At 60.8% G+C, this 25,089-nt stretch overlaps 1 protein-coding gene across 1 annotated transcript; it reads right to left on the bottom strand.

Moving 5' to 3' along the window:
* Positions 1-622: 622 nt before the first annotated feature.
* Positions 623-25,055, bottom strand: IL11RA (interleukin 11 receptor subunit alpha). The gene is made up of 13 exons (XM_074569519.1): positions 24,762-25,055; positions 6,247-6,346; positions 5,464-5,524; positions 5,178-5,344; positions 4,882-4,996; positions 4,014-4,046; positions 3,447-3,610; positions 3,157-3,320; positions 2,905-3,046; positions 2,299-2,394; positions 2,012-2,111; positions 1,247-1,329; positions 623-1,140 (listed from the first exon to the last, which is right to left on the bottom strand). Exons 2-13 carry the CDS (start codon positions 6,344-6,346, stop codon positions 1,124-1,126), a joined length of 1,242 nt encoding a protein of 413 aa, XP_074425620.1. The 5' UTR covers positions 24,762-25,055; the 3' UTR covers positions 623-1,123.
* Between the last annotated feature and the right edge of the window lie 34 nt (positions 25,056-25,089).

The following is a 25,089-nucleotide window of genomic DNA, read 5'->3' as shown; positions in this document are numbered from 1 at the left end:
AAAAGCCACAGCCCTGCCCTGGTCCCCTCCAACCCAGTCCCCACGAGGACCCTTTTGGGATGTCCCCATCTTCCAGGCTCCCTCTGCACCTCAGGTTGAAGGCCAGCCCCGCTGCCCAGCCCAGAGCGACACATCTCCCTGGTGGGGGTGGGTGCAGGCCCTCCTCCCCCGCCCTGGTGCTGGCTCTGCTCCCCGCGCCGCCGCTGCCTGACTTTCCACCCAGCCCCATCTGGATCTCATCGGGCTCTGGCACTGAGCACCGGGGTCGGGAGGTGCCAACAGATGGAAGCCATTAGAGGGGCTGTGTCGAGGTGTGAGGAGGGGGGCCACAAGTCGAGCAAGGGGGGCTGTGCAGAGGGTCCTGTCCCTGCTGCCGGGCTGGTGAGGGCAGGGGAGATGTCCCAGGCAGCTGCCTGCAACCTCTTCTGGCACTCAGCAAGGGCTGGCCCGGGCGAGGGTCTCTCTCAGCCCCTCCAGGCGCCTGGGGAGGGGGCTGACCTGTTTGGGGAGCGGCCCTGCTGCCTGTCCACCTCCTGCAAGGACCATCCCCATGCTGGCACTTCACCCGGTGCCATTCACCTCTCCCCTGGCCCAGCACCATCTGCAAGGGGGGGATCTTGCCTGGGCAGTGCCAATGCTACCCCCTTTATTGGCATCACTGCTCCATCCAGCCACAGCATGGTGGAGAGGGGCAGAGGGATGGGGGGGTCCCTTCTGCCTGCTGGTGGGGGGTGACGGGCAGGGCTCAGCATCCCCCACTTGCTGATGCCCGGCACCCCTGGGAGCCTGCACCCATGGTCCCCCTCAACACTAGGCAGTGAAGTGGGGCTGGCTCAGTGTCTTATCCCCAAATGTGTTCAGCAGCTCTTGGCGGTGGGGCTGGCCCATCGCCGAGTCCAAGGTGCCTCCAGGTGGCTCCTGGCAGGCACGGGCAGCCCAAAGCTCCTGGGAGCAGAGTCTCTCTTCTGAGGATCCATCCTGCACCCCCAAGGCGCTGGGGGCTCTGGCAATGTCCACGGCTGTGGGCGACCCGGGAGGTGTGGGGTCCTTGGCGGCCAAGCAGCAGCATCAAGTCCCACGCGTGGGCAAGCAGGTGCAGGGAGCTGGGATCAGCCAGAGCTCACTACAGGATCTGGGCCTCTGCCGAAACAGAGGAAAGGGGTTCAGGAGGGGCACTGACCTGCCCCCTGCCTTGGCACTCCCTCCCCTCCATTCCCCCCATTACCCCCCCCGCACCCCGACTCACTCGGCAGTGCCTTCAAGTGGGTGGCAGCAACCAAAAAGTTGTGAGGTTTGGTCTTCTCCTTGACGTGTTTCCTCACCCGGAGCCTGGGGACAGAGCAGCAGTGGCTGAGGACCTTGAGCAGCCCCCTTGGGCACCATGACTGCCCGCATCCCTGGTGATCCCACTGTGCATCCTCCTCCAGCTGTGCCCAGCTGTGCCCAGCGGAGCCCGGCCACTCCAGCGGGTCAGCTCCAGGGCCACAGGAGGAGCCGGTCATGAGATAGAGCAGGGCTGGGATGGGGACAGGGACAGACAGCAGAGCCACAGCATGGCAAGGAGAGCCCGGTCGTGGCAGGATGAGAGGGGACCCGGGGACAGGACCAGCAGGCAGTGCCCGGGGGCAGGACTCCCAGGGGGCAACGGCATAGGGAGGGGTGTCTGCACTGACTCTAGAGCATGAGAGTCCCCGGCAAGGCAGGAGACTCTGGGGGGATGTTAGTAGCAGCAGCATCTTTGGGGGTACAGAGAAAGGTCCCATGGATGTGGGCCCACCAGGAAGACCCCAGGCAGGCTGGGCAGTACCGCAGGCAGTGGGATGAGCTGGGAAAAGGCACTGATATTGCAGGGGGGCGAGGGGAGAATAAACCACCCTATGGGGCTGGCAACAAGTCTGTTTGGACAGGGACACCAGAGCAGGGCTGGGGGGGACGTGGAGCACCCCACGCTGAGGGTTCGGGTGCCAGAGTGGGACGGGGACAGACCCTTCTCTCTCAAAACCCAACCTACCAGATGAGGATGGTGATGACGAGAACAGCAGCCAGGACAAAGAAGGCAAAGATCCCGAGTGACACCAGGACGGCCATCTTCTCCAGGGGGTCACTGCGGTCTGAGACACAGAGATTGTCATGGCCAAGGGACACCACAGGCCCCAACACCTGGGGGACACTATTGAAAGCTCCTGAACACCACAGCCACACAGGGGCATGGGGCAAGAGACCCTTCCCATTACTGTCAGCTGCATATGTGCCTGTGGGACGTCCCCACTCCTGCCCACCACCCCCAGCTCTACTCACTGATGGGCTCAGGGTTGGGAGCCTGGGAGGGCTCCTCGGCCAGGCTCTCCAGGCTGGCATCGGTAGTGGTTTCTTCACTCGCTGTGGTGGCCAGGTCTGGAAGGACAGAAGGGATAGGAAACACTCACCCAAAAGCATGGGCAGCACCCCAGGGACCCACAGAGAGGAGCAAAGAAGGGTGCCCTTGAGTCCAAGGGGTCCCACGAGCTCCAGGGTGCTCCTAGGATGCCAGTGGTGCTCTGGGACTCCTGCTCTGCCCCGAGGCTGTGGGGGGCAATCCCCAAATGGCAGCAGTACGGCTGCAGCCTGCCGTGGTGCTGGGAGACGCTTTGCCCCCTTGCAGCTCAGCCTCCCACCATAGGAACAGTTTTTGGATGGTGCACGGGACCAGATTTTTGGGTCAACTTTAAGGGATGCCAGGAGCAGGGTTTTGGGTCAACTTCAAGGGATGCCAGGAGCAGGGACTTGCTCTGGGTGATATTTAGGGGCATGGGTGCCACGGGTAAGGGGCTGGAGAGGGGCACCTCACTGTGCTGGAGGGACTTCGGGGAGGGATGGTGCAACTCAGTTAAGGCTGCTGGGGGCTGCAGCCTGTCCCCCTCGCACCTCTGACCGGCGTCGCCCGGGCCTCAGTGCTCCACTCGCTCCAGTTCCCCGCATCCAGGAAATCCTTGGCACTGACTTGGACCACGTGCTCCAGCCCGGCGAAGGCATCCGTGATTACCTCGGACAGGTTCACCGTCTCCAGCTGCACCGGGCAGAGGGGAGCTGTGGGGCAGGCAGGGGCACCCCTCGCTGCCCTCCCTGGCCCCATGCCCTCCCTGCTTTGGGCTTTGCCTTTCCTCGCCCACCACTTACCACAGACCAGGAGCGGTGGATGACGGGCCGGTACTGGAGCCGAAACCTGAGCTGGAAGTGGGGTTCCTTGGGCCAGGAGGAGGGGTACTTCCAGCTGACGTGGAGGCGCCGTGGGGCCAAGGGGATGGGCTCTACCACCAAGCCCTCTGGAGGGTCTGGCTTAACTGTGTGGGAGAGGACAGGGAGCCCTCGTCACACCAGACTGCCACACAGAAGGGTGTTGGGATCCCCGCTGCCACCCAGGGCTGGATGCCCGGGGGATGGACGGACAGATGGATGGATGGACTCACTGATGGCCTGCATGGTGACGTCGAGGAGGCGGAAGCTGGAGCCCAGGGGGTTCACCTCGGTGATGTTCAGGCGATAGGAGCTCCAGAACTCTGACCCGTGGACGGTGCAGGTGCCGGGGCGTGATGGATCCTGCAGGCACAGCCCCACGTGCCCATTCTTGTTCCTGCAGATGAGGAGGCAGGGTGGTGACATGTCCCCCCCACCTTGCCATGCATAGTTTCATGCTGCTACCAAGGTGGTGGCATGTAGGGACACCCTCATGCCATGAGCCCGATGGAGGGGGCAGCACCCGTTATAGCTCAGACAGGGTCTGGGAGCTGCCCTCACCCCTCCAGAGACCAGCACGTCCTTCTGAGAATGACTGAAGCAATCCACATCCCAGCCTGACAGTCCCTCCGGGGAAGGTCCCTCCCCTGGGGCAATCCCTTCTCTCAGGGCTTAGGGATCTGGCTCCCCCATGGGAACACCCAGCCCTTGCCTCGGGGACCGCGCTGAGGACAGTGGCAGAGCCTTCAGGAGGGGGTCTGGTCCCCAAGGAGCAGGACTGGGCTGGGAGTCAGTCCTACCTCCGCTTCTCTTCACCCGTCAGTGATTTCTTCCTGCCATGGAGAAAGATGGAAAAGCAGACAGTGAGAATGAAGGGACAGCATGAAGCCAAACCCACCGTGACCCAGAGGAGGGACAGGGGTCTCCGCACTGCAGAGCACCCCCACGGGTGACATGGCACAGGGGATGGAGCTAATGCCATGCCCAGCCCAGCTGGTGAGCTGCCTGGCAGCAGAAGCTGGGGGTCTCGGGGCAATGAAGAGAGTGGGGTGCCCAGGAGGGTGCCCCCTGGACGACCCCCCTTGCCCACCTGGGGTTCACCGTGCAGCAGCAGCAAAGGTGCACGGAGGTTGATAAATGCTCACCAGCAGCTGGCTTTGTGCTCACCCTATGGCCCCCAAAGCCCCCTCCTCACCCCCGCCCCCTCCCCGCCAAGCCCCCAGCCCCCTGCTCCTGCAGCTTTCAGCAGGGCTGCGCTTTACGAGCTCCGCCTGACTTCAAAGCAGCCCGCTAATTTGGCCTGCCGGGATAATTAGAAGCAGCGACGCTGCCGGGGCTCCTTTCATCCTGAAGCATGCCAAAGCGCTCGGCATCTCGCAGATGACCTGCTTCTCTTTTACAGCCCCTCTGGTGCTGGCAGAGCCGTGGGCGGGGAGGGAGCCTGCCTGTGCCGGTCCCCCAACGCTGCTGGGGGCCGCTCTCGGAGTGAGGAAACACTCGGTGCACTGCTCACCCCAAAACATGACCTGTTTTGGGGTGCAGCCTGGTCCTTGGGGTAGGAGGTGAACCCAGGACGTTGGTCAGATGGCCAGCAGGATTTGGTGTTTTTCCTTGGCTGGGACCCAGGGCTCACCCCATCAACCCCCCAGCCTGTGCCCCGTACATCACCTGTAGGTGGTGATGTATCTGGTGGGGAGGAAGGTCTCCACGCTGGAGGTCCAGGAGCAGGAGAAGTTCTCATAGTCGGATGCTCTGCAGGACACAAAGGGGACCCCTGGCAGGTCTGGGATCCGAGGGGAAGCGACAGTCAGTGAGGGATCCCCTGTCCCACAGCCCAGCCAGCACACAGGGACCCCTGTGACACTGCAAAGTCCCATTTCGGCAAGCCACTGCCAGGGCTGCGGGTACCCCATTCCGGTGGGGCTGCACACCCCCATTCCTCAGCCCGCGGACATGCTACTCACGCCCCAGCCGCAGGGACATGGCGTGCAGGAGGCCGCCGTCCTCGCCATGGCAGCTGTAGGTCCCCGCGGTGGCCAAGCCGGCGTGTGGCAGCACCAGGGCTCCCTGATGGATGGCTGAGCCCTCCGGCAGCTCCACAGCACCCGCCCGCCTCCATTGCACCGGCGAGCTGGGGAGGAGACACCAGGCAGGCTGCGTTAGAGGATGGCGACTGGGGCATCATCCCAGGTCTGCCCGGTAAACCATCCCATCAGATAAATCCCCCCGGTGTGCACAGAAAAGACCTACCCGGTGTGGGCACCGGCGCACGTCAGGGTTACGTCTGTCCCCACCTGTCCGTACTGCACACCTGGAGGGACACACATCCCCCCCAAGATGGGTGTTAGCACCCCGCGCCACCCCATATGCCAAAGCTGTGGGTGAAGGTGGGCAGCCTGGGGCTGTACCCCCCTCCCGGGCAGCTGTGGGGTGGCTGTGGGGTCTTGCTTCATACAGGTACCGCCACGGGGGACTGGGAAGGACTGGTCCCAGCTAGGGCTGGGCAGTGGGCAGCTGCAGGGGTGGGCTGCTTCCAAAAGACCCAGTATTTATTTTTTTTCCCCACTGGTATGTTTCATGTTAAATTAAAAAGGCAAGAAAATATTGCACTATTTCAACACGTAGACTCATGGAAAGGAGACTGAGTTGCCTGTTACAGTAACAGAATATGTATTATATTAATGGTTTTCAGCCCTCCATAACACGTCCGAGATTTTAACGGACTATGGAAAGCCAGTCCCTATGTGATTCATGGACGATCATGTGAATCCCTTCCCCTTGCATCTCTATCACACAGCAACATATGCTGTCAGGGACAACAACAACAACATTTATGGAAAAAATAATGGCAGTTATATCATTAATGTGTTAAGCTGCTGAAAACCAGAACGCCAGCGCCCATCCCCGTGGGGCTGCGTTTCACGTACGCCCTGATTCTGGTGTGTCTGTGCCTGCCCGGGGGGAAGGGGGTGCCCCCATGGTCCCCATGCCTGGGATGCAGGGGCTGCACGAGGGACTCGGCGGGGGGCTCACCTTCCTCTCCCCAGCCCTCGGGGATGGCCAGGGAGGCTGACGCCAGGGCTGCTGCGAGGAACACCATCACCCTGCCCAGACCTGGGATGGGACTGCGCATCTGGAGGAGGCAGAGCGGGGAGGGAGAGGGTGTTATTCCCTGCAACGGGGCAGCTGGCAGGACCCACTGCCCAGAGCATCCCTGCGAGACCACGTGCCCCGCATCTCCCCCTCGTCTCGCCCCATCTTGCCAGGGACAGCATGGGGACTGTACCGCAGGGTCCGTGCCACTGTCACAGACAGTCCCTGGCTGCTGAGGAGTCCCCATGCCTGGAGGGGGAATGCAAAGGGCAAACAGTGACCAGGGGCCTGGGGCTGCGTGGGTTGGCGGGATGAAGGTCTCTTTTCCATTGTAGTCCTGTGCTGGGAGCCCTGGCTGGCTCCCAGACCCGGGGTGGTCCAGAGACCTGCGTCAGTGCAGCTGGAGCGGGAAGGGACCAAGGAGAAATTCTGGCCTGTTTTTCTGTGGCAGGAGACAGCAATTAGATCTGTACAGGCTCACACAGCCAGGGCAGCAGGTCTGTGAGAACTCAGACCATACAGAGAGAGGGGCTGGCTGGGGGACCCACATCACTGCCCATTCCCGCACCCGCTGCAGGCTGGTCCATGCACGTCTGTGCCCTTCTGGGCCATTTGGGCTCTGGGACCAAGGAGAATGACCCTGAAATCCTTTCCTCCCACTCAGAGACCACCGGTGAGGGGGATGCTGAGGAAGGGATGTGCACCCAGCTCTCCATGGGTCAACCGCAGCCATAGACACAGGTCTTCCCACCCCGTCTGTGCCAGCCAGCATCGCCCTGTCCATCCCGGACAGCATTGTTCTGGCTGTGCCACCCAACATTGTCGTGAGATGCCCATCCCAGCCAGCATCACCTTGTCTGTGCCAGCCAGCATCACCCTACCCATCCCAGCCAGCACCGCACCGAGGCATCCATCCCAGCCTACATTGTACCAGACACTGTCACCCTGTCTATCCAGCCAGCATCACCCTGTCTGTGCCAGCCAACATCGCCCTAAGGCATCTATTCCCGCCTGCATCATCCTGAACTTATCAGCCAGCGTCACCCAGTTCATCGCAGCCAGCATCACCCTCTCTGCGCCAGCCAGCATCACCCCAGGGCATCTGTCCTGGCCAGCATTACGCCATGCATATCAGCAGCATCACCGTGTCCCTATCAGCCAGCCCCGCCTGCCCCCAGCAGGCACGGACATCTGAATCATTTCTCCCTGGAAGATCTCCCATGCTGGCCTCTCACAAATGGGCAGGGCTGTTTATTTTATTTACACCCGTATTATTGGGCTCTGCTCCTGGCTGCGGGCAGGGGGTGAGGGCACGGGATGCAGTGAGCTCCCTATAAGCCCCAAGCACAGGCTGCAGCTTGTGGGCATAAATCTGCATCCCCCTGAGCCTCCTGGGTTCGACAGTCGAGAGAGGATGCTCAGGGGAGGGATGCTCCAGCCCTGGAAATGTACACTGGAGCAGCTGCCAGTTCTTCTCCTGCAGGCAGGTGCCCATGGCCACCGACCAAACCGCGTGGCAAAGGAAATGAGAGCTACAAGGTGACGTGCTACAACCCAGCAAGTGCAGGAGGGAAGGTGTGTGGCACCCCACATCAGCCATGAACACGCCAAGCAGCCTCAATCACAAGCCCCAAACGTAAATAATTTCATGAGACTGTCATAAGCTTTTCCTAACAAACCACCCGTAGAAACATTCCCAAGAAACATCAGTTAAAAGGTCTCTGCCAAAACTATGCTGGTAACTAACTGGGAACATTTGGCCTGAAAGTAAAATATTTTGGTGATGGGAAAAAAAAAAAAAAAAGATGACTTAAAATACACTTAAAAGCAGCAACCAAAAATAGCTCCAAACACCACGTGGGCCAGAGTTAAGGGGTGGTGCTGGGGGGGGGGGGGGGGGAGATGGTCACGGAGAAGGGAGAGTGTGTTAGTGTGGAAAGAGATAAATACTTTTAAAATAAAATCATTTCTTCTCCTGACTGCCCTGGGTTTTGTGCGAACGCTGTAGAGGGTGAAGGCACAGCTGCTGCACCCATCGCCCACCCTGCCCCTCTGTGGCAGGGGGGTACAGTCTGGGTGCTGGCTCACTGCTGACATGAGCTTGCTAGGTCTCAAAGGTGGGTCTTCAAGACCCACCTGGAAAAATGACGCTACAGCCCCGATGCTGAAAGGCATCTTTCCCTGCATGGACAAGGGAAGAGGTGGGGGCACAGCACGATTTGCAGCCAGCCACTGCTAATGCCCCCAGGGAATGGCGCAAGCCCTGCCTGGCCAGCCTGGCTGCGGGTGGTATTGCCAACAGACCCAGAGGCACCCCACACCCCTACATGGTGGCAGAGGGCATCTCTGCAGACCCCGTCCCCAGCTGCATCTCAACCCCTGATCTCCATGGTGACCCCCCTGAGGGCCACCCTGCATCCTCCCACCTGCCAGCATCCTCCGTCCCAGGACCCCCCCAGCGCTCCCCATCCTCACCCCAGCACCCCGTGGGCACCCCTCCCTCAGACGGTGTCTTTTGGGCACCCTTGCCAGCGCGCCGTGGGGGAAGGCAGCACTGAGCCCCACAAATGCACACAATGCCTTAGTAAATGACCCGCCTGAGTACTGCCAAAACCTAGCCACAACCAAGCATCACCGCAGAGAGAAGAAACAGGGCGAGCCCTCCCTTGCCTGCCCAAAGGCCACAAAGAAAAGGGGAAGGAGCCGCAGAGTGGGGGAAGACCCGGAGCCCTCGCCTACCCTGGGTGGCAGGGGGCCAGGAGCTCTGGGCCAGCCAGAGCTGCAAAAAAGCCTGCCCAGAAAGGATCCCCTCACTTTTGGCAACCAAATTCCCCTGACGAAGGGAACGCGGGCGTGCAAATGAATGCACACGCGCGCGTGCTGCCAGGCCACCTTCCTCGGCGGCTCGGCACCTCCATGGATGGGCACACAGGCGGAGAAAGCATCCCTCTATGCTGGCACCGGCAGTGACACATCCCGGGGACAGAGAGTCCCGGGACAGTGGTCCTGGACCCAAGCCGGGACAGAAGGAACAATCAGAGCTTTTCTTCCTCCCGGCATGCTAATCCCGGTCCAAGAGGCGTCTGCCACCCGCCCAGGGCTGGGTGACCTCCTGTGGCCATGGCCGGGGCAGAGGGACGCAGCCCAGCCTGGGGCTGCGGCTTGGCCCCGGCAGGGAGGGCAGCAGTGACAGGCTCTGCTCCCTCGGCACGGGATGCTCTCATCACCGGCATGGCCAGGGTGACCAGGCTATGTGTGGATCCGTGGATGTGAGCCAGAAACAAAAGGTGCCACCCTCCATCCTGCACCGACCCTGCTGTCCCACTGGGCATCATTTGAGCTCATCCCCAAGTTTTTGGGGAGCTGTGGGGAGAAATCCTGCCATGAGCCCCTTCCTGTATCCAAATCGAAAGGCTGTGAGCCAGAACATCCCCCAAAATCACTGTCACGTGCACTGTCACCGATGCCCACGCAGGGTGTAACAGTCCCCCCAGCACAGACGCTCTGTGCCGTGCCCCGTCGTGGCCTGGCAAAGCCTGATGCAGATTCCTGGGGGAGGACAACTTTCCATTGTGCTCGGCACTTTGAAAGACAGCGTGGGGTTTTTTTGGTTTTGTTTTTTTTTTTTTTTTTTTTTTGCTTTGCTTCATTTGAAGTTGCTCTTCAAAGAGAATGCGCTGCACGCAGATCTGGATGGGGGGGGACGGGACGGACGGCATAAGCAGATGATGCCATGCCGCAGGGCTCAAGATGGCAGCAGGGAGACATGGGATGCTCCCCACTGAGCAGAGAAAGCTGGGGTGCCCTCCTAACCTCGCCCTGGGGTGGTCTGGGGCAGCATCGCTGCAATGGAGATGTGGCAAATTACCCGAGGGCACTTGGCAGCTCTGCCTGCCCCATGCTCAGCCCTGCCAGAGACACCCACCTGCAAAAAGCTGCTCTGCAACGGGTGATGCCCGATGCAGGCCGGCTCCAACACCCTGGAGATGGCATCACGCTGCACTCCTGCCCCTCAGCTGGGGGAGCATCCCTGGCCCCGCACCCCAGACCCTCCTCTCTGCCAGTGCCTGCCATGGGAAACCCGGCCTGTGGCCGAGAGCGTTTCAAAGCAGCAGGAATTTCTGCCTTCTTGCTGTGCTGTGGGGCTGGGAGTGTAGCCCCCTGCTAACCCCTCCTCCTCTGAGGAGCCATGGCATGTCCTGAGCCCATCCACCTGGCCACTGATCTGCCCAGAAACCTGGCAGCATCCCACCCCTGCAGCATCAGCGACGTCCATCATCACTGCATCAGCATGCACCTTTGGGGAGGGGGCGTGCCTTGACCCCCCTGCTGGGATGGTCCCCTGCAACCAGCCACCCCTGTCCCCTAAATGCCGCTGGCACCCTCCCAGCTGCTGGGTGCCTGGAGAAAGCCCAGCAATGGGTGCTGGCAGGGAGGGAAGCATGTCCTCCACCACCTCCAGGGCCACCGGGGCCATGCACAGTTCCCAAGACCGCTGGCAGCACCCAGAGGCAACTCCTCGCCCACCCTGGGCACTGCCGGGGTGATGGTCCCCAAGGCCAAGGGGAGAGCCCTGCTTGCTGTCCCCAGACCCTCCGGGGATCTCCAAAAGGGCTGTTTTCCTCTGCATTGCTTTGGTGGGGTGCTGAGCACCCACGGGCCCCCACGCCTGCTGGGGGGCATCACGCCAGGCTGAGCTGAGCCAGCACACACACATGTACAAGTGCACCCAGTGCAACCCCAGCACACTTGAATTACTCCAGTTAAACCAGTAAAACCAGTTGCAGCGTTCCCCTGTGAGGCCAGTGCAGTCCAACAAGCCTCGTGTGCAGCCTGAACACAGGGCTAGACCCAGCATAGTCCCAGTGTGGGGCTTAACTCAGCTCAGCCCAAACATGGGATTTTACCCCAGACAGCCCAAGAGAAGGATTAAATCCTGCTCAGACCAGGAGTGGGATCAAACTCAATTTAGCCCAGGAGTGGGATTAAGTCCAGCACAGACCAAATTTGGGGTTAAATCCAGTGCAGTCCAAATGCGTGGTTAAACCCAGCTCAGCCCAGGAGTGGGGTTAAACCCAGCTCAGCCGAAATACGGTGTTAGACCCGGCACAGCCCAAACATGGGGTTACACAGCCCAAATGCGGGGCTAAACCCGGGCGTGGGGTTAACTCCTCAGCTCAAACACAGCGTTAACCCCAGCACTGCCCTGGGAACCAGTTCACCTTCGCAGCCAGGTACCATGTCCATCTCCATCCAAACCAGACCAACCCCCCCTCCCCGCCCCCCGATATCCCCTGGTGATGCCCAGCTCACCACAGCCCCACTGGTGACCAAAGCCCAGCCCAAACCCTCCCCATAACCTGAGGGTCACCTCACTTCTCCGTGGGGCTGGCAGCTGCTAGCGGGACCCAGCGCTGGGGGGCCAGGGGGCCACCACACACCCCCAGCATGCCGGCGGCTTCCTGGAGGTCAGGCTCTGCTCTTACCCCAGCCGGGAAACTCCCACCCCAACACCCTGATTTCCGCCCTCCCCTGCTCCATCCCGCGGGAAGAAGTCGTCTCTGGCTCCCGGCTGTAACCGGAGGCATCGTCAAGGGCCAAAACAGCGAGGGCTCTGTTAGCAGCCAGCAGCCCCAGCTTCACGCCAGCTGGCAGGTTTGCGTTTGGAGGGGGGAGAGAAGGGGTCCCCCACTCTCCATCCCCATCCCCAGGCTCTCCCCCCGAAGTCACGTGCTGGAGAAATTCCTAAAAATAACCTCCCGGCTGTGAAGAAACCCACCGGTGCTAGCACCGGTGGGTTTCTTTACAGCCGGGAGGTTATTTTTAGGATGGAGGGAGGGAGTCGTGGCACAGGGTCGGGGGACGGGGACAGGCACAGTGCCGGATCTGAGGACACGGGTGGGACCCGCTGGCAGGGAGCTGGGCCACCCTGTGATTAGAGCAGGGTGGGAAAGGCTTTTCCTGTCCCGGGAACGTTTTCGGATTTGGGATATTTTTCTGCTCCCGGGCTCAACCCAGCCCAACAGAGGTTTTGGTGAACTCATAGCTCCCACCACGATGGGGCAGCTGCGTACCAGCCTGCACCCCAGCGTGTCACCCCCCCAGGAAGCATCTGCACCCCCCAGAACAAACTCCCCCCATAAACTGGCCCTGGAGCTGACAGAAAAGCATATGCATCCACACATGTAGGGCACATATATGACGACAAAAGTCCAGCTCCTTCTGGTGGTCCCGATGAACTCCAGCCTGGAGCCGGGAACCCCAGGCAGGAGAGGGGCCTCACAGCATACCCCTGCCCGGTGCTCCCCCCATCCCTCCCCGTGCTCCAGTGCCTGGGAGCCATCGGGCTCGGCTCCATCCCCGAGGCACGAAGGCGCTCGGGTCAGCCAAAACGCTGTGGGGCGGCGGGGCCAAAATAAACAGCTCACCGTACTGCAGCACAAACGCTCCTCCAGCTACCAATTTGCTGTCGCTCCTTTCGCAAAACAAAATCCCTTTTAGGCTGGAGAGGGGTTTTAGGTATCATTAAGGGCCACCTGGGCGGCCAAAAAAAGCCACCACCAAAGGGTGGCCCGTTAACCCTTTGCACCCCACCGGCAGCGTCCCTGCGTGGGGGGAGGATGGCAGTTGTAGACCCCCGGCGATGTGTGATGTGGAGATGCTGGTGCCAGGCTCTGGCACTTGGTGGGACAACCATGGCTTGTCTTCTCCAAGCTTGGAGGCAACCCTGCCTGCTTTGCTACAGGGAGACAGCCCAGGGGATGCAGCGGGGTGCAAGGCACGTGGCAGGGATGGAGGCTGGGGAAACACCTCCCTGCGGCAGCATCGTGCCAGAAGGAGAGGTGGAGAAATGGCAATAAGTGGGGAAAAGCTGGGGCAGAAGCCCACCACCAAGGCTGGGGGCTGTAGCGCAGGGCCAGGGGATGGAGGCTGTGCCCTGCCTCAGTTGAGAAGGTTGGAAAAACACCCACTGTCTCGTTTTCTGCTGGGGGAAAAAAACACCCAACCAAGTTCTCCGGAAAGATTAAGTGCGATCGTATCCGAGCTGGAGTGGGGGGAAAGCAGGGCAACGTGGTGAGCGTGCTGACACATCTCCTTCCATGATGCCGGAGAGATGCCCTGGTCCCACTTGGGGCCAACTTTGTTTACGGGCTCCTATTGTCTCTTTTTTTCCTTTTGGTTCTCCCCCTCCCGCAGCCCCTACCAGTGTTATAGTTCAGAGTAAACAAAAGCAAGCAGCCTCTCACTCCAAACATTTCAGCCATCCCAAACTTTCTCCAGAGGGGGGCTGCCCGTGGAATTTTCCTCATCCAAAAGAATTTCGAAATGTTCCCGTTGCAGCCTGCTCTGACTGGAGGCCAAGGCAGCTCTGAAACCCTTCACGAAACGCTGGAACTACCCTCTGCACACCCCCGGCTCCGGCCAGAGGCACCGAGGACCAAGAGCCGCCGTGCCCCAAAATCCCCCCATGCACAGGGAAACCCAAGCACATGTGCCCGAGGGAGACAGAGGCACGTCCCAGCCTGTACAACCCCCTCAGCCCAGCCCATCCCATCACCTGAAGGGAGCCAGTAGGTGCTGCTGAGGCCAGATCCTGCTTTTTAATATTTTAGCCTGCACTACAGTTACAATTGCTTTGAGATGGCGATGCTGGTGCAAAAAGGCTTGGGTGCATCGGTGCGGGGAGTGCACCCCAAAGCAACTGGTATTTCCATTTGCAGGCATCTCTGCTCCACCGGCTGCGGGGGCTGAGGGTGACGTACTGCCGGATATCCTACCTGGAGCATCAGTGGCACCCTGGGCTCTGGGAGGGCAGTTTGCAGCAGTGATGCCCACTCCTGCTTGGGCAGACTGAGTGGGAGGCGATGCTGTGCTGCACCCATCCCTGGGGATGGAGCAGGGGGCACAGTGCTGTCCCCCCCCGGGGAGAGGGGAGGAGGAAATGTCCTCCAAGGATAAACCATGGCGATGGGTGCTACACAAAGGTGATGCTCCTCCCTGGGCCACACCACACAGCCACACAGAATGACAGAATCACAGAATGGTTCGGGTTGGAAGGGGCCTTAAAGCTCATCTAGTTCCAACCCCCCTGCCATGGGCAGGGACACCTCCCACTAGACCAGGCTGCTCAAAGTCAAGGTGTGCACCCCAGTCCCAGAAGAGGCGGGACTCCAGCGTGGGCAAGCAGAGACCCCCCAGAGCTCCCTCAGCTCCAGCTTAGGCACAGACGTGATGTGGGACCCACCAGACCCCAGCGTGGGGGTGCCGGTGCTGCTTAGCCCGCTGGCAATGGGAGCTGCAGCATGGCCCCTGAAACAACCAGAGGGATAAAAGCCCAGTCGAAAAGCCCCACAAGAAAGCCAGCAGTGGTGGGAAGAAGCACCCAAAGCTCAGCCCAGCATGGATTTGGCTGTCAACGCAAGCCATTGTACTGGCCTGGCACGTTGATGTCCCCTGATTACTTTCCAGAACAGTCCCCGGATGGGTGTCACCGGGTAGGTGGTCCCATAGCCTGACACATACCCGGACACACCAGGGAGCCCCCCACGTCCTCCCTCTCTGGGCACACATGGATTTTGGGGGCTGTGACCCCTCGATGCACCCATGCTCCCACACCAGGAGGGCAAAACCTTACTGGTACCCACTGCATCCCCCCCATTTCGCAGCATTCTACCCCAGTGGGCGCAGAGCCCCATGCCACCAGAGCCGCGACGGGGGGAGATACCTCAGCTCCACGGGGGTCTTGCCGTGGGACGGGGCTCCACCGGGTGCCCCTGCTGCCTCTGCACCATCTCCCCGCGCTGCCTCGCTGGGCTCTCCTCGCCACGGAGGCTGCTCGGTGGCTTGGTGTGGGAGCAGTCCTACCCCCCCTGCCCCACCAGCAACCCCCTCCCCTATAAAGGGGCCAGGCAGCGGCTGTGTGGGGAGCAGAGCCCCCCCGACACAGCAGATGGGGTCTGTAAGGCGAGGCTCCCCCAGGTGTGTTTGCCTTGGCCGGGGCTCAAGCCCGTCTAATTACAGCTATAGAAAACATATATTAAAAAAAAAAAAAAACCAAAAAAACAGAGGGGGGAAAAATAATCCTCTCCCCGGCACTGGGGCCCAGGGTTTGGCCGGAGTTTCTCGGCAGGCCAAGCGCAGGCGATACAGGCTCTGCTGGCAGCAACCCGGGGAGGGAGGGGTGTTTGTGGATATTAAAATGCAGTTGTAAAGGAGAATAAAAGGGCAGCCTTGTTTCGGAACGAGTCTCGGAGGCTTTCCCCTCTCCCGGCATGCTCGGCACCTGGCCGGCAGCACGAGCAGCTCACCCTTCCCGCAGCACCCCCCCACCCCCCCCCACCCCCAGCCACCCCTGGCATGCCCGAGGACTGGGGTGCTGCCAGCCCAGCACATTCGGGTGGGAGCAGATTTGGGAAGCCCCCCCCCAACCCCTCCCTCCCCAGCTCTGCAGTCCCCCGCACCGGGTTAAAATTACAGCTGGCAGCTTCTGGAAAACTTACCCCTGCACATCCCTTCCTCCACGCCCCCGCAGCTCCCTGCCTTCCCCAGGCAAGGCTGCCCGGACCCAGCTGCTTGGTGGCAGCCACATGGCAGCACCGCCAGTATTTCACCGCCTGGCCTCTCTCTGCCTCCCTGATGGAGGCAGAACAAGCCGGACAATGTTTCGGACGGGGGTTTAAAATTAGCCCCCGGCACCCAACCCCCCCCCCGCCCCCGGTGCCCATGCAGAGCAAGGGGATGTGGCGAGGTTCCAGACACCTTAGGGTCTCCCCCCATCTCCAGGGACCCGCAAAGCCCCGCAGAATCCCTCTCCCTGGGACACCTCCCCAGATCCATCCCCGACGCTGGATGCTGCCTCCCCGCAGCATCTCCTCTGCCTCCATGCTGCCATATCCGGCTCCAAAAAGACACACCAGGAGGTTGGGGAACCTCCCCAGCAGGCGTCAGGCCAGCAAAGGTGGCCCCATCCCGGCCCCACCTGCTCGGCTGGAGATGCCTGTTGCACATCTGGCTTCACCGCTGCCCTCTACCCCCTCCCCAGGGCAGCGAGGAGGGGGACAGTGGGCTGTGAGCCCCGAAACCCCCCTCCCATCCATCCCTCCCTCCATCCCTCTGCTTTTTTCCCTGGCAGCACCCCAAAAGTGCAGGCTGACCGAGCCCCCTCGTCCCCTTGGCTTGCGGGGACCCCTGGCACACGCCACCACCAGCCACAGCCCAAATGACTAACGCGCCGGCAAGCGAGCCCGGTGCCGCCAGGGTGAGCAGGGCCCGTCCCTTGGCTGTGCTCCCTCCCCACGGTGGTGAAATCACGTCTGGAGAAAGCACGGGTCGCTCTTCCCACCCCCCCTGGCCCCGCTGCTTCCCAACGAGGATGCTCGCTCCCTGCCCGCTGGCCGGCCGCCCCTGCTCTGCAAACCCCGCATCCCGACGGAGGGATGCTCCAGGCACGCAGTCTGCGACAGAGCCCCACATTCCTCCTCCTCCTCACTCCAGACCCCATAGCAGCAGCATCCCAGCTGCGGAAACGGCTGCGGGATGCGAAAACGTGGCAGCAAACCCCAGGCACTCGTAAAAGCGCTCCTGGGGAGCGGGGAGGAACGTCTAACCTCCCTCTAACCCCTCCCAGAGCACTGCAACCCTGCCAGAGCCTGGGGGGTGACTGGGGGTGTGGAGGGGGGAGATTGCTGACACCCGCCATGGCAGAGCAAACTGGTGGAAGGAGCTGGTGGCTCTGTCAGGCTGGAAAAAACCCTGGGCAGCAGCAGAGGGGACGGTGAAGGACAGGCCACCACCGCTTGGCTCTGACCTGCCAGGCGGCACGCGCCGGCTGCGACGGCGGGTGACTAATGCGGCTCTTTAAACGCCTCCACCAGCACGGGAGCGTGGCTCCGGGTTAGGGTTTAATTATCTGCCTTCCTCCGCAGCCCGCCCTCTCCTCTTGCTTGAACCGCCGCGGGGACCCCGGGGACGGTGTCCGTCCCCCGCCCCGGCCGGGGCTGCTGGCATCGAGCGAGCGGGGCCACAGCAGGGAGCTGGCCGGGAGCACGCCGAGGCTGCAGCTGGGGGCTATAAAAAGCACGGCTGCGGCACGCAGCGAGGCACGGAGAGGGGAATAAAAACGAAATCAGGTGGCGGATGAGTTCGGGTGCTCGCTTCTGCGCCGGGGCTGGCCCCAGCACTGCTCCCCATCCTGCCTTCCCAGCTCCTCGGCCAGAGAGGCTGGGGCAGAGTGGGGAGCTGAGATTTGGCAAAGGATGGAGGACGCAGGGCCGGGACCGCAGGCGACGGAGGGCGTCTAAGGCTGGGGAAACGGCCACTGGGTCCGCACATGGGCTCCTGCCTGGGTTGGAGGCACGGCAGCCACCCTTTGCCCAGCCTAGAGACGCCAGATCCGGGCACCCAGCCTCATGGCAGCTTGCGCCGGAGGATTAGCTGTGCCCTGATTTATGGCCAGAGGTGCCTTTGCTGGGAGGGGGCTGGCACACCAACAGCGAGAGCAGGCACCCCATCTCTGGCACCCCCGTCCTGGCTGGGGACCTCACCCAGTGGGGACAGTGATGGCACAAGCCGGGGACAGACAGGGGTTGGCGGCAGCTCCCCGCTCAGGGACACGCCATGTTTGCACAAGCCTGAGCGAGGGAAGGTCAGATTAATTTTAAACCTGAATAAACAAGGGGAGAAGGCAATGCCAGAGCTCGCCCTGCCCGGTGGGGATGCCCAGCAGCAGGGCACAGCACCCGCGGCACGGCCGTGCCCAGCCCGGGTACCAGCAGGACTCAGCCCCGGGGCTCACATCGCTCTGGGAGAGCCGGGACAGACCCAAATCCCAAATCCCAAATCCCATGCCTGGGGGCCTCCCTTTTCCACAAGGAGCTCCCAGCTGAGTCAGTGTTGGCAGCAGGGAGAAAGCGGCTCCCAGTTGCCTTTGCAAAATCCCTCCAGCCTCCACAGGGAAGCACCCACCCCCGGGACCCCTGTCCCACTGGGAACAGCGCTTGGGGGCTCGCCTGTCGCCTGGCTGCGACGCACAACACAGCCTTGGAAAATAACCAGGAGAAACGAAAAAAAAATTAAAAAAAATTTGTTTGTGGGTCAAGAGGAAAATGGAAAAAAAAAAAAAAGTAGTTTGTGTTTTTTGTGCCAAAAGGAAAATGAAAACCAAAACATTTTGTTCTAAATGATAGGCCTTGTTTAGTTTTCAGTGGTTTTACTTTTTTAAAATGGTTTGAGTTAAATCGAGCTAAATTTGGCTTCCAAACATTACCTTGGGGTGGGGAATAAAATAAAATTAAAAAAAAAAATATAAAATCAAAACATCTCATTTGGAAAATGTCAGAGCAAAACGCCATGGCTTTTCCAGCCCTGGGAGAGCCGCAGCCGGGCGCTGAACCCAGCCTCAGCTCACAACTTGTGACGGCCTCTCCAAAGCACCTATTTTTCTAGAAAATAAAGCGGTTGCTGTGCCGATTGATGGCTAAGAGGGCTTGTGCCCTGGTGCCTGGCTCCCATCCTGTCCCCCACGCTTGTGCTGGTCGCCGGGACCCGCTGGGACACGAAGAGACCCCGCTGCAGCCGTCAGCCGTGCGTGTGAGCCCAATCCGAGCCGAGCCGCTCTCCAAAACTCCTCTTTAAATGTCTTTTCTATTAGGTCAGCATTCCTGCGTCGCCCAGGGAAGGTGGTTACGGCCGGCAGCCCAGCACACAGGCTCCTCGGTGCCGGCTGCTGGCTCTCCATCAGCAAGCAGCCTGCCCACGCTATTAAATTACTGAGAAAAATGGATCGTTTCACCAAAAATTAGGTGCAGGAACCTCTCACGCAGTGGCAAGGCGAGCTGGTAATTGGAAATTCATAGAGCTGGCCACAAACGCTGCCTCCTGCTCCGCTCCACCCTCCTCTGGTTGCGGCGAGGGATGGTGGAGAGGCGTTTGCTGCCATCCCTGAAATGCTGCTGCTGATGGAGATGCAGCGGCCACGTCGCTGGCAGCACTGCTGAGGCCCCCTGTGTGCCCCAGGAGGGTCAAATGCTGCTGCAGGGTCCCTCCGCCCTTGGTAGATGGGGAAAATAAGTGAATAAATGCTCCTGGGGACCTTTCCAAGCACTGGAGGAAGAAAATCTTCCATGCACGGCCAGACCTGCTCACCATTAACCACCCTGCTGGGGACAGGTCTCAAGGGAACGTTGTCTGGGGAAGCAGCAGGACATGCTGCCCCAGCACCCATCTCGCTCTTCCAGCTGCACCTCAGGGGTGGAAACCAAGATGACCTTCCCCACAGACCTTGCCTTGCTCACGTCCTTCACCCATCCCAGGCACAGCACGAGCACCGCTGCTGATACATCTGAGCCCGGGCATCTCAGCATCCTCCTCCCGGACCACTACAAGTCCAAACCTCAGCACCTTGTCACCCGAGAGGAGCCCTCCACGGCGTATCCAGAGCAAACCACCCAGCTCCTGGAGCTGCCCCGACGCGTATCTGCAGCCTCTGGTCGGGAAGGAGGGATGGCGATGTGCAGTAGACCAAGAGCTGTGTCAACAGGATGCTCCGAGAGACCGGCCCCTCTGGAGTCACAGGTACTGGGGGGCTGCATCCTGCTCCCTGCATGCACCCCTTGCCCCCGGTGCTATGGGGAGGGGGAACACAGCAGCCGAGGAGCCTGAGTCACCAAGCTGGTTTTTTGGGTGCTGGGGTGCAAGGACTGTGAGCACGGTCCCAGCTGGAGAGGGCAAACAGAGCCAAGCACGGGATTGGGGAGGCCAGGGAAAAGGGGCGCTTTTCTGGGCACAGCCATGCTCCAGCCGTAAAGCTAAGGAACTCAAAGCCACGATGGGGTGGAGCAGCCTCAGGGGGGCTGTGAAACATCCCCCCAGGAGCCTCGCAGGAGCTAAAAAAATGAAAAGCAGCCGAAGCACCGAGGAACCCCCCGGGGTTGCGTGTTGGCCCTTGCAAGACAGTGATGGAGCAATAGCTGGTTGGGTCCACCAGCTCCTCCTAAGCCCTGAGGCCTCGGGCAAAACTCATGGAAAGCAAAGGAAAGGCTCCTGCAGACCTCTCCAGGGGCTGGCCCTGGCCCTGCAAGAAAGCCTGGGGAGATGCCAGCTGGCTGGCCCAGGCACCCTGCGTGACAGCGGCTTTCGCAAAGCCAAGCCGGGCCACCGCAGCTGAGCCATCCCCGGGGACCTTTGCGGGGCTGTTGCAGCACAGCTGTCGGGAGCTCTGTCGCAAGACTGGCACGGCGCTGGGCCGGCCCATGATGGAGACCCCGAATGACGGCACTTTTTGTTTTTTCCTAACTACTTTTGCAGGAAGGCGAGGGCCGAATCGTGCCTTTCATGGTGTTATTGAATTCAAGAGGCACTGATGCCCATGACGACCTTCATCAAAGAGGGGCTGGCGAATTCCCTGGCTCCCGCTGCAGCCATCGGTCTGGCCAGGATGAAGCATGCAGGGTTTTTCAGTCCCAAAGGAAGGGGCTGGTGAAAGCACAGGAAGGCGAAGGAAACAGCTGGACGGGCATGAGCCCATGGGGACATGCTCCAGGGATGCCGTGCCCGACCCATTGCCTCCCACATGCTCTTCTGCAGGGACATCCACACCCCTTAGGGCTGGCAGCAGGATGGGAGGCGGCAGCCCTGAGCTCTGTTTGGGGCTCCCCAAAGTGTGACAGGACTCGGGGGCAGTCCCTTTCTGCCCAAGTCAGAAGACCTTCCCCACGCTGCCACAGAGAAGATGCTCCCCTGAAGCTGGTAGCTTCTCCCATTCCCTCCTCCCCTCAGTGCGCCTCCAGCATTGGCTTTTCAACAAGGCTTGGTGTCCCTTGTTTTCACTTTAGGACGTGGGATAAACCAGAAGATACCCGAACAACCTTCTTTCCACCATCAGGATTTCATTAGATGAAGGAGCCCTAAACTTTTCCACCTCTCCCTATAAGGCGATCTCTGTGGGTCCAGAATAATTTTTATTAGGCTGTTTCTATTTCGGCTGTCTCTGTATTTGGAGGAGGGGACCAAAGCCGAACAGTCTCTAGGGAGGCCGGGGTTGATTTCCAAAATGTTTTCAGCATCGTCCCCTCTCCTGGTGGATGTAGGGTCTTACCTGTGGTCCCCTGGCCGTCACCACCTGCATGGGCCAGCCCCACATCCACCAGGTCTCACCTGAGGTCCCTCCAGACCATCCATTGTCTCCAAAAACATCTTCAGGAAATGTGTACAAGCAGGGTGGCGGTGAATGTCACCTTCCACCAGCCAGACACTTACAAAATCCCTTGTGAACTTTTTCAGCAAGGGCCGATCCCCACGGGAATGATCCCAGGCTCCGCTGGTCAGATGTGACCACAGTGCATGGTCCCGCTAGGACGGAGGTGCATCAGGTCTCGACAATCACTTGGGGTCCTTGTCCCTCTTCTCCTGGACCTCCTCCACCCCAAACACCAGAGGAGGAGGATATGTTTACCATTTTTTTTTCCCATGTCCCGGACTCATGTCACTGGAGGGAAGGATGAGTTGCACCTTCCAGCCCAGCCCTCTGCCTGTTCCAGAGATCCTGGCACACGCTCCAGGGGCTGCGGGTGCCGCGATCATCCAAAAGAGCCCCAGGCTCCCCCCATCCCACCCCTGTGCCAGGGTGACTCAGAGACCTGAGAAGCAGCCAGACTCGAGAGATAATTCCTATTAACACACTGATCCCTGACACCGCAAACCTGCTTCTAATTTCCAGAGGAATTTTCCTTTTTCCATGGAAATGGTCCATGGGAATCCGGCTGTTGGAGAAGACGACTCAACCACAACTGCAAGGCATCTGCACCCTTCCCCACCTTCACAGCATGGATGGGAGGAGAAAACCATCACCGGGAAGTGCAGAGAGATCTGCTGGTAGGAACTCGGGTCGCAGGGTCACTACAACCCCAGGCAGAGAGATTTGGTGATTTTTCACACACGCGATGCTGTTGTAACCACAGGAACACTTAGAAAAACCAAAAGCTCTCTAAACATCCCAGCGAGTCACCCCAGACATCCCAGGGCTAATTCCTGATGTTGGCTTTGTATCAGCATCCCAAATGCCGGAGAGGCCCCGGCACATCACCCATAGAGAAGAGGTCCCGTCCCATCCAAGCTCTGTCCTAGGCTACATCTTCAGCAGGGGCAGAGCCACCATCTCCCACGCCTGAACAAGAAGAGGGGCAACGAGCTGGGAGAGGTGCTGAAATTTGCCGAAGGGAGAAAAGCAGAGCCTCAAGCTGGCACCTGCCCCCTCCTGCAGGAGGCATCTCGCAAGGGGTTTTCCTCCAGAGCCAAACCCACGGGAGAAGAGGAGGCAAGAATCCTTTCAGCTTGTTTAACCTAATGAGGAAGCTATAAATGCAGCAGGGTAAACACCGGAGAGGGAGAAGAGGTCTTGAACTGAAAGCACAATGTTGGCACGAACCCACGGGGGAATAAGCTCTCCAGGAACGCACTCGGCAGGAAACTGGAGGGAGGTTGAGCCCTGCGTGAGCAGGAAGACTCTGGAGTCGCCTTTGAACAAGAGCGGAGCAGAAAGAGAGGCTTTGAACCCAGTGCTCTGCTCATTCACGGCAGGTGAGGGTGCTGTGCGCCGTCATCATCCGTGGGGGTTTCCCCACTTGGGATGGTCCAGGCAAGCTGGGGGAGAAAGGTTACCTGCAGGCCAGGGGATGCAGGAGTGGGCTGCCCGGGCGCCCACCCAGCGTGACAGCTTCTGATAAACCCAGCAGCTGCAAAAGGGAACCGCTGCTGCTGCCACGACGAAGGCGGCAGGGAGACTCGGCGCGCCGTGAGTCATTCATTCATCCTTCACAAACAGGGCCCGCACTCAGCCAAGCATCCTCCCCCCCACCCCCACCCCCCCCGCTGCTGGGACAGCTCTCTGGGATGGGGAAAAAGTGGCTTATCAGATATAATTAAGTCAAGTTTTCCCCTCCCTGCGAGGTTCCCCAAAAAATGAAGTTCACGGAGCAGGAGGCAGGGCAAAACTGCTCTTCTCCCAGCCTGCTGCAGGCAGCCTCTGCCTTCAGGTCCCACCCCTCATGAACCCCTCCCCACCACCCTACTGCACCCCACATCCCCTGTTCACCCACTGCTGGTGACATCCAGCCCTGCGCACAACTCCACTGTCACCGCTCAGCACCTGGCCCCTGGCCCCAGTCCCACTTTGGCTGCCAAAGTCACTTCTCAGTCCTCCAAGAAAGGAGATATGTCCTCTTTCACTCCCAAAAAAAAGAGCCAGGTTGGTGGAGCAGTGGGTGCGTGGGTGCTGGGGGGCAACATTGTGGCCATGTGCTGTCCCCATCCCTGCCCCAGGAGGGATCTCCGCCAGCTCGCCGCTCCCTGTGAAGGTCCTCTGCCCTGTGCCAGGTCGGGATGCTGTGGGCTCCGTGCAGCCCCGTCTGTAACCACGCTGCGACCTGCCCTCCTATAAACATAGGCAAAGAGCAAACACCCCACCTCCTTCTGCAAACGCGGCCAGACGTGGCTGTAGCCTGCAAGGAGCGGTCACCTCCTGGCACCCGAGGCACTCGTCCAGCCCCTGGCGACTTGGTACCGGCTACGCCACCACCCTGAGTTGGTCCAACAGCAGTTTGGGCAAGGCAACATGACTGCGAGTTGCTGCAGCTCTGGGTTTCTCCCCATGGAGACCAGGCACAATGAAAACGAGATTTCCAAGGCCCTGTCACAGTGGGGTCTCAGTTTGCTGACAGTGATGTCCGAGCCAAGCTCAGCCCCGTGGCCCCCTTTGATACCCTTCACCAGAGGTGGGGGGGACTTGGGGGGTGACAGCCAGCCTGCGAGGGGGACAGTGGGCACAGCCCGGGGCTTGGCCCCCGCAGGGGCTTGGCAGAGGATGGAGAAGTCGTGATTGAGACAGCATCCCGGGGCAGGGAGGGACAAGGCAGGCAGAGAGCCCTGCCACCAGTGCCTGCGCATGGGAAAGCGCCTCTGGTAATTGGGAGCAGCTTTTCCCTTCCCCGGACCCCCCAGGAGAAAGAGGGGGCCCTGCCAGGGAAGAGCTTCGCCTGGTGGCGTTCCAAGCCTTTCTCCAGAAGACGGAGGGGGGGCTCAAAGTTCGGGGTGTGTGTGTGGGGGGCAGATTAACCCCCGGGAGCAAGGCGGAGAAGGGGGAGCAGCACCGGGAGTATCCCCGGTGCTGCTCCCCCTTCTCCGCCTTGCCCGGGGATGCACGGAGTTCCCAGGGAGGGGGCAAGCCCCTGAGGGGACACACGCACACATACACACACAAAACTTCACAACTTTCCCCGTACGAGCAGCAAACAGCCCGCCCGCATCCCCGCGCCCCTCACCGCGGCGTCGGCGCCGCCGCTGTTCCCCTCGGGCTGGGGGGAGGATGGCGGAGGAGAAGGGAGTTGGGGGCGGGGGGGTGTGTGTGGGACGGGGCATAAACACACACACACACACACACACACACACAGACGGCTTCCTACCTTCCTGCCGTGGCCACACGGCTATGTGTCCATGGCGCTCGGCGGAGCGGGGCCGGAGCCGGGATGGGGAGCGGGGGCCGGCGGCAGGGCGCCCGGCTCCGGGCTGGAGGTTGGGGCCGGTAAAAGGCGGGCGGTGCGGAGCCGTCGGGGCGGCCGCCGCCGCCGCTCCATTGGAGCAGGGCGCTGCCAATCTTACCGCCGCCGACCCGGGACGCTTCCTGTCCGCCAGCCGTTCCCCCCCTCCTACCCCCCCCAATCCCGTCCCCGTCCCCCCCACCCAGGGGACCCGCCGGGGATCGCCGGGCTGTCCCCTCCCCTCCTTGGGGCA

The sequence above is a fragment of the Larus michahellis genome, chromosome Z (genome assembly GCF_964199755.1).
Source record: "Larus michahellis chromosome Z, bLarMic1.1, whole genome shotgun sequence".
Classification (NCBI taxonomy): domain Eukaryota; kingdom Metazoa; phylum Chordata; class Aves; order Charadriiformes; family Laridae; genus Larus; species Larus michahellis.
This window is presented reverse-complemented; position numbering and strand designations above follow the sequence as displayed.

What these genes read in the sequence shown, in the direction of transcription:
- IL11RA (XM_074569519.1), bottom strand. Translation starts at nt 6,346, where the DNA reads ATGCGCAGTCCCATCCCAGGTCTGGGCAGGGTGATGGTGTTCCTCGCA. An exon ending in CCGGGCGACGCCGGTCAGAG is followed by an intron (nt 2,395 to 2,904) that starts GTGCGAGGGGGA and finishes CTGTCCTTCCAG; the next exon opens with ACCTGGCCACCACAGCGAGT. An exon ending in TCCCAACCCTGAGCCCATCA is followed by an intron (nt 2,112 to 2,298) that starts GTGAGTAGAGCT and finishes TCTGTGTCTCAG; the next exon opens with ACCGCAGTGACCCCCTGGAG.